The sequence below is a fragment of the Mus caroli genome, unplaced genomic scaffold, assembly GCF_978045245.1.
Source record: "Mus caroli unplaced genomic scaffold, Mus_caroli_1 scaffold_15, whole genome shotgun sequence".
Lineage (NCBI taxonomy): Eukaryota > Metazoa > Chordata > Mammalia > Rodentia > Muridae > Mus > Mus caroli.
Window position 1 is genome coordinate 96,484,789 of NW_028227270.1, and position 13,798 is coordinate 96,498,586.

General features: G+C 43.0%; 1 protein-coding gene across 7 annotated transcripts in view; it reads right to left on the reverse strand.

Moving 5' to 3' along the window:
• Positions 1-13,798, reverse strand: part of Ripor2 (RHO family interacting cell polarization regulator 2) — a 223,839-nt gene that overhangs the window by 62,048 nt on the left and 147,993 nt on the right. For all 7 annotated transcript variants that reach the window (XM_029468441.2, XM_021180185.2, XM_029468439.2 and 4 more), the window contains exon 2: positions 459-585. In XM_029468441.2, the coding sequence (XP_029324301.1) occupies positions 459-559 (101 nt within the window). In that variant the 5' untranslated portion in view covers positions 560-585. The remainder of the gene's footprint in view (positions 1-458; positions 586-13,798) is intronic.

Below are 13,798 nucleotides of genomic sequence, written 5' to 3' on the forward strand. Positions count from 1 at the left end.
GGCCATGTTCAGTGTGTTATTTTCTCTCCTGGCTCTGGACTCTTCCAGATGCCTTGGCTGTACTGCTGATCTCTCCCTCACATCTACATTAAAAACCTTCCCCTCAACCATAACTTGGAGTGATCACATACTCAATAGTGAGGGCATAGTCTCTCATAATAGCTAGGATAAGCCAGCCAAATGTGTATGTATACTTGTGTACATGTATGTGTGTGTATATATGTATGTGTGTGTATATATATATATATATATATATATATATATATATATATATATAGGTAGCTCATCCTAAATGCTCAGGTATCTTTACACAAGGAATTGTAAATGATAGGAAAGATCATACTTAATAGGGATGTGTTATCCTTTCCATGAAGACATTAGCTGCCACACACATGCACATCAGCAAGACACACACAGTCCCTTTCTGCTGCATCCCAGGAGGAGCACCCGGCACTTGCCTGGACCGCCTTTCCTGCAGCCCACTGAAACCTGCGAAGGACTGGCTCCGGATGATGCCATTGGGCCCGCCAGGAGAGAAGGACTGGGATCCCACCAGCATGATTTCTGGGAGTCTGGTTGGCAGTCCTGTAGACAGAGGGAAAATCATGGTGACTGTCAGGCTTGTCAACATTCAGGGGCGTGACAAGGTGAAATGTCTCACAAGACCCTGGTCATGAAATGCTTCTGAGATGTTCCTAAAAGGATACTCATCCATTTAGACCACAATAAATACAAACACAAAATTGCTGCCACTTAGGTTTCCTTTGGAGTCGGGGGCACGTACGTTTATGTGAAGCACATATGTTTGCATGTGTGTGGGCGCGTATGTATAGGCATGTAGACACTCAAGGTTGACTGTGGGAATCTTCCAAGATTGTGTTCATTTTCCTCTTTGTCTTTCAGATGAATGTAGAAATTGACTATATGGCTAGTGTACTTAGCCATCTTGCTTCAAGGATCCCACTTCTAACTTCCCAGTGCTGGGATTATAGGCCAGATGCTCTGCCAGGCCAGCTGCTATGCCTGCCCAGCATTTACGTGGGTTCTGGTGACTGACACTTTATCTGCAAGCCTGCATTGTCAGTGTTTTATCCACTGAGCTGTTCTGCATCTCCCAAGCCCAATGTATATTTCCTTTAATAGTTCTTTTCCTTCCTTCCTTCCTTCCTTCCTTCCTTCCTTCCTTCCTTCCTTCCTTCCTTCCTTCCTTCCTTCCTTCCTCCCTCCCTCCCTCCCTCCCTCCCTCCCTCCCTTCCTTCCTTCCTCTTCTCCCCTCCCTCTTCTTTCTTAGGCTCAACCAAGGTTTACTAAAGATGAGAACTTGTGTGATAGTTCAGTCCATTCAATGACAACAGCACTGCACAAATGAGCCACCATCAAAGTTTCAGATAGTCCAACCTGAAATTCAAAACATACTCAGGCCTGCAGATGGGGTTTTTTTTATGTGTAAGGCTGAAATTACGAGGTTTCTTTAAAGATGAACTTATTTAAACTCTTCCCCCTTTCTCTCCTTATCTTGAAAGGTATGGTTGTGTCACTGCATTGTCTGGGAAAATAAGAAAGGACAGAAGGAGAGCCCACAAAAGAAATGATAATCTGGGTTAGGTGAGAACACAAGAGAGGTAGGAGGCCCACGGAGGGCTCCCTTTTGATCTCTTCTTCAGTTCTCTGTTTGGCTTTGTGAACATTCCCTGTGACAGACCAAGATGCCGTGTCAAGTGCAACTTCAGCTGGACAGAAGCCCAAGGTTAGTCCCCCAAGGGACTGCCCTAGAACTGTGAGGTAACCCTACCCACTGTCAAGCAGACAGCCTCAAAGCATGCACCATTGTCTCAGTGGGTGATGTCATCCCAGGCAGGGGCTGAGCTCACAGGATAGGAGAGTGTCCACATTAAAACCTCAAAAGGCAGACACACACACACACACCAATTAGTGTGTTTGGGAATTGTCACCCACTGTTCTTTAAGGACCGTAGGAGAAAGAGAGAACAGCTAAGCCCTCAGAGGGCAGACTCCTCTCCACACTGTCACAGGAGTTTAAGTCTCTACACCCTTGGGAGAAATGTGCCTTATTCCCGGGCAAGGTGCTCACTTGCAAGGAGGTCAATCTGGGGACAGGTAGCAGTAGGCTGGCTTCTCCATGGGATGGGACAAAAACCTCATAGCTGCCAAAGACAGGAGAGATTCTCTCGAATTTTAAATATAATGGGCTAGAACTATGTAAAGTTTGGGTTTAAAAGAAACAAGCAAACCACACAATTTCATCGTACATAAATCCTAGTACAAAGGTGCCAGGCTCGTCCAAGTGTGAGCCCAACCTCTGTGCAGCAAGTTCTAGGCTAGCAGGGACTGCATGGTGAGACCCTGCCTACAATTCCAACTGCTAAGGCAGGAGAATTGCTATGAGTTCAAAGTCACCCTGGGTGGCTTAGTGAGTTCTAGGCAAGTCTGGGCTACATAGTGAGACTCCCTCTCAAAACACCCACACCAAGACAAAACAAAAATACATACATACATACATACATACATACATACATACATAATTTCTAGAAACTCTGAGACACTTAATTATTTTAAATAGTGTAATGGCTATTCCTGGTTGTCAACTTGACTATATCTGGAATGAACTACAATCCAGAATTGGAGGGCTCACCTGTGATCTAGATCTTTTTTTTTTTTTAAAGATTTATCTATTTATTTATTCATTCATTCAGTCATTCTATGTAAGTACACTGTGTCTGTCTTCAGACACTCCAGAAGAGGGAGTCAGATCTCCTTACAGATGATTGTGAGCCACCATATAGTGCTGGGATTTGAACTCAGGACCTTTGGAAGAGCAGTCGATGTTCTTACCCACTGAGCCATCTCATGAGCCCCATGATCTAGATCTTAAGGCGGGAAGACACCTGGATCTTGGCATGGAGATCTTGAGGCATAGTGGCCATGAAAAGCTTATGACCAGGCAAGGAGTACATGCCTTTAATCCCAGGAGACCGAGGCAAGGAGATCTCTGAGTTCAAGGTCAGCCTGCGACAAAACAAGTCCTAGATCCAGGTGTGGTGGCATATACCTTTCATTTGGGCCACACCTTCTGCTGGAGGCCTGCAGAAGGACATTGGAAGAAGAAAGATTTGCTTTTTTTCGCAACTTGCATTGACTTGCCAGCACATCTGTTGGACTCTACTTCTACAGAAGACCAGCTGAAACAACTAGCCTTGTGGGACTGAGCAACTACTAGATTCCTAGACTTCCCATTCACAGCTGACCATTGTTTGGGAGTTGACTACAGACTGTAAGTCGTCATAATAAAGTCTCTCAATACAGACAGACATTCCATACGTTCTGTGAACCCTAATACAAATAGCTTTAATGTTTGTTTGTTTGTTTGTTTGTTTGTTTGTCAGACGATGCAGAGAAATGAGGCGGTTCCTGGTTAACTCCATATCAGCCCCAAGGCTCACAAAAAAACCCAGTTCTTGAATCCCTCAACAAATTCTCACAATTGCTCTTGATGGCCCTTAGGTGTCTGTCTACATTTCAGTGAGAACATGGTCCTTGGGCTCACGGTGACAGTGCTGTGCAGCATGATGTCACCTACAAGCTTGCAAGAGTCGTCAGGAAGACCCCATGGCCTGTGTTCTGTCTTCACTTCATCGGGTTTTGTTTGTTTGTTTTCCTTTGGTACTAGGCACTGAACCCAGGGCCCCACACTCACGTCAGGGGCTCTACCCAGTGCTGTGTGCAGTAATTTGATAAACACTCATCTGAATACGTTTCAACTTGACAAATCTTTTACATTTTATGTTATTTTATGTCTTTTTGTCAGAAGAGAGAGCCAGATCCCCTGGAACTGGAGTTACAGATGGTTGTAAGCTGCCTTATGAATGCTGGGAATTGAACCCAGGCCCTCTGGAAGAGCAACCAGTGCTCTTAACAGCTGAGCTTCCTCTGTAGCCCCAAGTTGACAGTCTTATTGTGTCTCATCTGTAAATTGTTCAACAGGTCTAATGAAGCAGTCATTTGATTAAAAACAAACAAACACTAAAGCTACTTAAAAGTGTCCCAGAGCTTCTAGAAATTATAGTTATGTATGTATGTATGTATGCATGTATTTTCAGGTTTTTTAGTGTGAGTGTTTTGAGAGGGAGTCTCACTATGTAGCCCAGACTGGCCTAGAACTCACTAAGCCACCCAGGGTGACTTTGAACTCATAGCAATTCCCCTGCCTTAGCAATTGGAATTGTTGGCAGGGTCTCACCATGCAGTCCTGGCTGGTCTAGAACTTGCTGCACAGAGAAAGTTGGGCTCACACCTGGATGAACCTGGCACCATTGCTCCGTGTGCTAGGATTTAAGTATGATGAAACGGTATGTTTTACTTTTTTTCTTTTAAACCCAAAGATTTTTTTCTCTCTTATTCTTTGCATCAGTAGATTAAGCTGCAGTCGCCTGGCTTTAAGCCTCAGGCATTCTAGGATAATTAATACAGGCAATGACCTGTTTATATGAGTGTTCCAAATGTCCCTCAGGTGATTCTGATGTCTAGCAGAGTTGTGAAGACACTGCCTTAGAAGTTACAATTGCACAGTCAGTTGCACAAAGATAGGCTTGCAACAAAAAGAACAAGAGAGCAGGGGAAATCCACCCTGCTGGGCAAAATGTCAAACTTACATCAGTGTTACAATTAAACAAAACCAAAATGTGTTCTTGTATTTTATTCTTCATTTTATTTTTATTTTATATTCACTTACTTATTTTGAGGCCGGATATTGCTATATAACTCAGGCTGTCCTGTAACTCTCTCGGTGACCCAGACTTGGCCTCAGACTCCTGAATGCTGAGATCATTTAACACCATGCCTGGCTTGTTATTCAGTCTTAAGCCCCTGTCTGCAAAATCCTGGTGTCACATTAGGTGAATGAAATGGTACCTTACAAAAGTTGTGTCCCAAGACTGTGTAATCTGCTCATTTCTCCTCGCTTGTCATGGGGACAAAAGCATCTCGGAGCAGGTGCTTATGAAGGATTTTAGGATAGACATGCGTTGGAAGATGAAGTGTTACTCAGAATCTTTTTCCTAACTTCCCATGGGGGTTGTGTGACTGTTAGGGGTGTGGCTGGCGAGGGGTTAACTCTGACCCATCTCTCCTATCCCAGCAATGATCATCATCTGCCAGGAAAGACTTTGTGAGCTGGTTTAGGCTGAAATCTCTATCCTCCTATCCATTCCCTGACTGCCCCCACATGCACACACCCATGTGCACACACACATGCTCGCACATTCACATGGACACACACCAAATTCTTAAAGGAATGGAGTGGGTTGTGCAGGGTGGGGAGCAACTGACCAGGTTAGAGGGAACAAAACACTGTCCCTCAACCCCTGGAGTCAGGTCTCCAGACTCAGAATGGACAGTGACAAATCTTTTTGTTTGTTTGTTTTTGAGAGAGGGCCTCACACTTGCTATGAAGTAGAGGCTGACTTTGACTTCCTGGTCCTTCTCCAGCTACCTCTCCAGCAGCTCCAGGGTTACAGGTGGGTACCAGCATGCCCATCTAGGGGGACCATTCTTTGTTGCATTTCTTTCAGCTTCTACAGCCTTTAGTCCGTGGAAATGACCTTGCAATCTGCATCTTTGAGCATCTTTTTAAATCACTCTACTCCTACTCTGGATATTTGAATGTCACATCTGAATGTGAAATGTCCCCCATGGACAAATGGCCTTGAAACTTGGTCTCCAGCTGGTGGCACAGTTTTGGAACTTTCAGGAGATGGCACTTCACTGGAAGAAATGAAGAGCATCTTGGGATTTGATAGCTTGGCTCTCCGCTTCCTGGTAGGTTTGGCTTCCAGACCCCAGGTACATGTGACTGTCACTATGGCTCTACCCTGCCCTGATGAACTGTATTTCTTTGAACTACAAGCTAGGATAAACTTCTGTAAGTTGCTTTGTTGTCAGGTATTTGGTCAGTGGAAGAAGTGTGACCACCGACCTATCTACTTTTTAGGGTCCTCTGCCTTCAGATAGCTTGCTGCCCTCCTACAAAGCCTGCAAGTTTATTCAGTTTCTAAAGCTGCTCTCCACAGTACCCTCTCTACTACCCAACATAGTATAGGGTACTGAGCATTTAACTACCCACCTGGAGTAATTTGTATTTTGATAGCAGATAGTCCATTAGGCCAAATGTCTTAACTTAAAAAAAGTACTAACAGAATTGTGGGGCCACTGTTGGAAGGGACACTTGTCCTGTGGAAATGTAAAACATACTCATCGTTTCGTGTGGCTTGAGGGGGTACCTAAGAGCACAGAGAGGCACCTAAGAGGCGTGCATTCCAGGCTATGTTTGTCACACTGAGAAATAGTATCCATGGTAACTACTAGGCCTGGTGGAGTGCTTGCTTATCATTCACAAGACCCCGAGTTCAATGCTCAGCATCACACATGCACACAAATCACCACGGAAATGGCGAGTGCACTGTGGAGTAACCACCAAGGTAGAAAACTATGACAGTGAAGACAATGTCAGGCTGAGTGGTCCATGCAAGTCATCCCAGCACTGGGGAGGCTGGAGCAGGAGGAGAGAATTCAAGGCCTACCTTGGGTTCTATAGTAAGATCCTGTCTCAAACCCAGTAATAATAGTAAATAATAATACTAAGCTGTCATATAGTTCTCCTAAAGAAAGACTTCTAGGACATAGTAGGCACAGTATAATCCCAGGAATGGTGAAAACAAAACCATAGGACACTATGTCCATTGATGGAAAAGTTACGGAGGCATAGACAGTTGTCTATGGACAGGCAGGATTGCGTGGTAGTCGGCAACATTTTGGTATGTCTGCATTTTATTCTTACAGAGATTAATACATGTATTATTCATGGATGCAGAATTCCTTTTCTTGAGGTTTCCTGGGATTGCGGACCATTGGGGTTGAGAGTGAAGAGAGGACAGCTTATCTCAGAGATCATGTAAGATAGCTGTTGGGTGCCAACTTTATTTACTTATGCCATATAAAGAAGAAATGAGATTTCTCAGAAACAATGCAGTAGATTTCATAAATTTTGAATAGATTCAAGCAAGTCGCAATCCCCCTGATGTCCTTATTTTGAATTAGGTAACAATTTCCTGGCTTTCACTCAAAGACCAGCAGAGATTATACCAGATCTACATTTCTAAGCTTCATCAAAAGCATTTCCAGCAAGCAGAGCTCCTTTTATGCACACAAATCATCAGCAGATTAACAGATTCGCTTTTGGATGCTGTTATTCATCTTCAAGACTGCTGGGGTTTGCAAAAAGGCATCTTGGGGCTGGAGGGATGTCTCAGCTGTTCCGAACACTGGCCACTCTTCAAGAGGACCAGGGTTTAAGCTCCAGTAGCCACAATCATAACTCCAGTACCAGGGATTGGATTCCCTCTTCTAGCCCCTTTGAACATTGCATGTATATGGTACACATACATGTATGTCTGTGATGCATATACATACAGGCAGGCAAAACACTTATACACATAAAAATAATAAAAAAATGTTAAAGACTGGTCTTTCTGAGAACTACAGCTGAATCAATATTCATCCTTCTGCATTAAAACCCAGAGAAGGGTTTGTGTATGTGGAGAGATGGCTTAGCAGCAGCTAAGGGCAATTGATTTTCTTCCAAAGGACTTTAGTTTGGTTCCTAGCACCTGTACTTACACGGCTTACAACCATCTGTATCTCCAGCTCCAGGGTACCTGGTGTTTTCTTTTGGTATCAACACACACATACACACACACACACACACACACACACACACACACAGATCTTTTGAAATGAAAATAATAAGATTTTGCACATTCTCCTATATGACATAATTGGATTCCCTCTTCTGGCCCCTTTGAACATTGCATGTATGTTGTACACATACATGTATGTCTGTCTCCTAAATGACACAACTGGCCATTCCTCAACCTAGACATCATGTCAGAAGGAGACTCATCAGTCGGGTTTGGGACAAGAGCACTAGGCCAGAAGGTGGAGGAGAAGTTGAGGTAGATGAAAAGAGATGAAAGTGACTGGATGATTTCCCCTCACCCCACACAGTCTCACATTGTGACTGGTCCAGAAAGGACAGGGAAGAAAACCAATGAAAGTTAGGGCTACGTGGAGAACTTAGAAATAACCTGATGTCAAAGAGCCAGTTATGGGAAACTCTGTTGGAAGGCTGCCTGCTTGGAGACTGACTATGAAGAATGCCTGTCAAAGTTGCCTATACAGTGTAGCCCCAGCAGTAGCTCACTAAAGCCACCAGAAGTGATGGGAAAATGAATGGGATTCCAGTCTGGATGACAGGTCTACTTTTATTGTGCTTTTATTAGCCGGCATTCCACATACGGTGGTTAGGTTAGCTTGTGTTTACATATTTCTCTCTTCAAATATCAACAGCTCCTTGAGGACTAGCAGGGTCAGGTATGACAAGGGGCAGATCTCCAACAGACTCGCTCACACTTCCCAGGCCTGGATCTACACCCCGAGGAGGAGCACAAAGCAGAAGTGCTTAAAGGCTTTGCTGAACGAGAGCAAGCAGCAAACCAACCAGCCAGCCAGAAGGAAGGCCTTGTTGATGCCACAACACTCAATGAGATTCAGGAAGGAAAAACAGGAATAGTTAGGTTTTTTGCTTTTTTTTTTTTAAAGTTTCAGAGGCATCAAAACTGTCTCCAACATCAGGAAAATGCAGAAAGGCAGAAAAGGGGCGGGGAAGGGAAAGAGAAGGAGAACCATGCTCTTCACACACCCACAGGGCCACAGTGGAATTTCTTTACTTTTCCACTTTCCCCTTCCCTGCAAGCATGCCTGTGGTGCAGACTGCATGCTAACTTCTGCACTCTGCTTTCCTCAACAAGCATTTTTTTTTTAAGTTCTTTGGGGTCTGAGTTTCATAATTAACGTTTGTCTTATACCATCTTAAAAGGCTAACCCCTATATTCCATACTCTCCTTTGTCAATAATGGGAAAGCCTCCTAGACTGTATTGCATATGTTTCTACTTCTGACTTTAAGATGGAGAGGATTTGGCCAAAGGCAAAGGTGATCCTTGCAAGGATAATTGGTGGGGTCAGGGGTGGGGTGAGGTTCCATGGAAATTAGGAGTGCATCACATGTGTACATGCCTCAGCTGTAAGAACATCACGTAAGCACATCATGGAATCTGAGAAGTGGCAGGTGATGAACCCGATCACCTTGACCCTCGTGGGGTTGTCCTTCTCTTCTGTAAAAAAATTCTCCAAGGACCATAAACAGGCTATCACGAAACATTTGCAATGAGAGAAAATGGACATTTATGATGTCCAAGTGAGATGAGGAAGGACAGCTCTGCTCCCGCTATCAAAGCATTGATTGCTCAGGGGCAAAGGACCAATCAGAAACTAATCCTTCAAAGTTCTGAAGCTACAGGAGTTCCACAAATCAGACTGAAACCAGCCCTTGGAGAGAACACAGCCGACAAGCCAACAACACTAAACAATTCCATGGTCAGTTCAACTGATTTCTGGAGGTCAGGGCTAGAAACACTCAGCGAAGTCCAGAGAACTTCTAGGGTATGGTAGAAGCTAGAATTCTATTGTGATAGGTTGGTGTATGGCTGATCATGGAGCTCTTGCCTAGAATGTGCAAAGCCTCAGGTTCCACACCCTACAGTGTAGGGAAATGTAAAGGAAGATAAATACAGGTAATTAAATAGATTAATAACAACTTTAAAATATGGGATTATAGATATTTATTAAGACTCACACTGGAAACACAAAATGAGTGAATGTCATGGCAGAGGAACTGGAGCTCAATAAAGCTGATTTAAAGATCATCGGTTTCCAGAAAAAAAAAATCATTATTCCTTCTACAAGAGAAAGACCCAAGAAATCAAGATAAGGGAAGAAAACCCTTGGGTGAGATGGCTGGATGCCCCCCTCTGAGTACAGAATAACCCTAGTAAATTGATCCTTGTAGTAAGGCCAAGTCCCAGGCAGCACTGGGCCCACTGATCTCTGAGTCATTTCTCCATGCCTGACAGGTCCCTCCTTCCCTAACAGTGTGCCCTTCTGTTTATGTTCCTCCACATCTTGGTCAAGAGCAGAAGTATAATTCAGTTGTCTCAATGAGCATGTGAGCCCAATGTAAATAGCCTGCTATGCTAAATGATTATGTGAAATGAATCCTAAAAATAGGTATCTGCTTATTATACATCTACAAGGCACCTATTACAGAGTTGACTAATCTTTTAGAAAAAGGAGATGTATTTAAGTCCTTGCCTACATTTTTAGATTTATTTTATTTTTATTATGTGTTTGGGTGTTTTGCCTAAATGTGGGTCTGTGCATATGCCTGTGGAGGACAGAAGGGGGCTTTGAATCCCCTGTAATTGGAATTACAGATGGTTGTGAGCTGCTTGTGGCTTCTGGGAGACCTTGGGTCATCTGGAAGAGCAACCATCTCTCCAGCTCCCATTGCCTACTTCTTTAAAGTATTGATGCTCTAAAGTAAACCAAGGCAGTGTTGATAATTGTTTCTCAAATGTCAACATTGTCAAGCAGATAACCAACTCCAACTAAGATAAGTGATACAAATGGATGGAAAAAAATCTATAAATGACTTCCTATAATCTCACTCCTTAGCAAGCAGATGGAGGGACCAAGGTAGGTCCCATAGGCCTCTTAAGCAAGTGTAACGAGCAGCTATGGAGTCTGTCTTTGTGAAACAGAGAAAGCAATTCTTCATTTCATTATTTATTTTTCTCATTCATTCATTCATTCATTCATTCATCAATATATCCATTCGTGTGTGTGCGTGTGCACTCCTATGTATGTACTTTCCATGGTACATGTATGAGAAAGTCTTAGGCCAACTTGTAAGAGTAGACTCTCTCCTACCATGTGGGCCCTGGGAATCTAACTCAAGTCATTAGGCTTTGTAGCAAGTATCCATCTGATCCATCTTGTTAGCCAGTAGTCTCCATTTTAATGCAAGCATTTCAACTGAGACTGAAACTTCCTTCAATCTTGAAGTCAATCTCAAGACTGCTTGGCTCTTTTCCCCACACAGAGGGGAAGGCTTTCGTTTAGAAATACAGAGAAAGGTGGAGAGATAACACAGTTGGTAAAGTGCTTGAGGTACATACTTGGCTTGAGGTACTTGGTATATACTTTAATAATCAAAGTGCTGAGGAAACAGAGGCAGGTGAATTCTTGGGGCTCACTCTCCAGTCAGCCCAGCTGAACTGGTAAGCCATTTTCTGACTATTGTCCCAGTCAGTTATAACCATGATGGTGGCATCATGGCCATCTTTGAATCCTATCATTCTTTGGTATGTAAGAAGGGGCTTTTCCTACTACTGCTTATAATCATTAATCAGTTTATTGTTAATATGAACTCATGGATCTTTGTTTTCAGTGGGCTATAATCTACTATTATCATCTTAAGAAAGAAGCAACTGTTTTTTGTTTGTTTGCTTGCTTGTTTTTCTATTAATTTTTTTTTTTTTTTTGAGACAGTGTCTCAGTGTGTACCCTGGGCTGGTCCTGAATCTACAGTCCTGTTTCAGATTCCAAATGCAGGAATTAAAAGCATGTGCCGTCATGCCTGGCTCAGCTGTTTCTGGAAGCATTTTCTGGGTAGCCCAGCCATAACTTAGCCTCTTTAGGGATTCCCTTCATCATTATTTTTCCAAATGTCTTATGTCTTTAACCAAGCCCCATCTTTTTTGAGGTTTACCAGCGGTCTTTTAAGGCTTCTAAGATAGTCAGTACAGGGCAAGACCCAAGAAATAAATCAGAAATCCACAGACAAACAAAAGCTTGGCTTTGGGGCCAGGTTGAAGCATTCCACCCAGTTTACTTCTGTAAGCCCTACTCTTTCTTGTCCTAAGTTATCAAGGTTGCTTCAAGGAGAAAAGCATAGCCTAGTGTGGGGCAATGATGTTCTTTCCCATTACCTAGAATTGCAGTTTGAAGACACACTTGAGTTTCATCAATCAAATGGAGCATGTGAATTATAAGCCTTAATCATTTGATAGCTGAGAAAACACACAGTGAGGAAGTACTGTGCTGCCCCCAGTCTCTCTCCTAAGTCCCCTCCCCAAAGGTGACAGCACAGTACAGTATGTGGATGCTATTTTAAGTGTCTGCCTGAGTCATGTGAAGAGTAAAGAAGAAATGTTAACAGCTCATCTATTCATCGGGCTAGTCAATTGTACGAACTTCTAGATAATTGGCCGTGCTTCAGCCCTGGGGAAAATGACAATTCTGCTCCTTCTTCCGTTCTGGTGGATTAAATAAATGCAGGGAGTAGCAGCTGGCCTCAGGATAATTAGACGAGAAATGATTCAGGACACAAAACCCACTTAAATCTCTAGAGGGGTTGGGTTGATTTTGACTAATGTTGGCATTACTCATTTTAAAATGCAAAGCCTAGAACACTCACAGGACTTCAGAGCACACACTACACATCAAAGTGGGTTAGAAGGCAAGAGCGTTTTGCGCTTAAAGGAGGCTCAGGCTGTTTGTAATAATAAGTAATTTTGCCCCCCCCTCCTCCCTCCACCTTTTTTTTTTTTTAACTGTGAGTTTCAAAAGGGGAATGTGTCTTGGGAACATGGTTTTGGAGACAGCTTGGCTGATCCTGCTGAGAGAAAAACACACCCACCATGCCCCCTCCCCTTTTTGATCATCAGATTGAAAAAACATCACTGTGGTGTAGAAGAAAGTGAGCTCCTCCCAGAGACTCTGAATTCAGACTGATCATCCCTAGGGCCTGGCCACTCCCCTAGTCGTGGTTTCTTTATAACAACCTCAAAATGATACTGACAGGTTCTCTTCCATCCTATTTGGCTTTTCTAAAATTGTCACTTTTTTTTTTTTAAACGAATGCCTGTGTTTTATTGTTCTCAACAGAACTGAGCTCCATCTTTGAGTCATTAGGTAGAAACAGCTGTTGGGTTCTGGGAGACCATGCCCAGCAGTGTGCTAGGGATTGCTTTTGCATACTGTAGGCTTGACAAACACCGGCATTCTTTAATAGGACAAGAGTCAGGTAGAAAATGAGTCTGGGTTCTTATACATAAAGCTATATGCTGCATTCATGTTAGAGAATGGATAGGTTATTAAAATCTTCTTAGAGTAGGTGTATAAAATCAAACTGATAGATTTTTTTTGCAGGACCCACTAATTTTTCTGTGGCCATATTTTTTTTTCATATGTTATGTTATATATTTATTCTTAGAGAATTTTACATATGTATACAAATGTATTACGATTGTACATACCTCCTCTCCCCAAATGCACCAGCCACCCTACAACAGGTCCCCCTTGCAACCTCATTATTGTCCTTTTTTTTCTGGAGATTTATTGTATGATTTATGTGTGTGAATGTATATTCACACATTTGTAGGTGCCCATAAAAGTCTGCAGAGGACATCGGGTCCCTTGGAGTCAGTGTTACAAGGCATCTGTGAGGTACTGAGTTGACAGAGGATGGACCGGGGCATCTGTGATGTAAACACAGTCACAACTGTGGGCATGGTAATAAGAACTGATAATGCCTACGTCTCAGCTAGGCTGTAACAGTACTCGAAAGCCATTCCTTTCAAACTGAGGTTAACCCATCATTTTACTCTTGTTGTTATGACAACACTTCAAAAGCAGCATTTTAATGCCAACAAACTGCTTAATTGCAGAAAAACCTGGCTTCAGAATTAGTCTTTTTTTTTTTTCTCTTGGAGACAGGGTCTCACTATGTAGTTCACCATGGAACTCATTATGTAGGCCAGGTTGG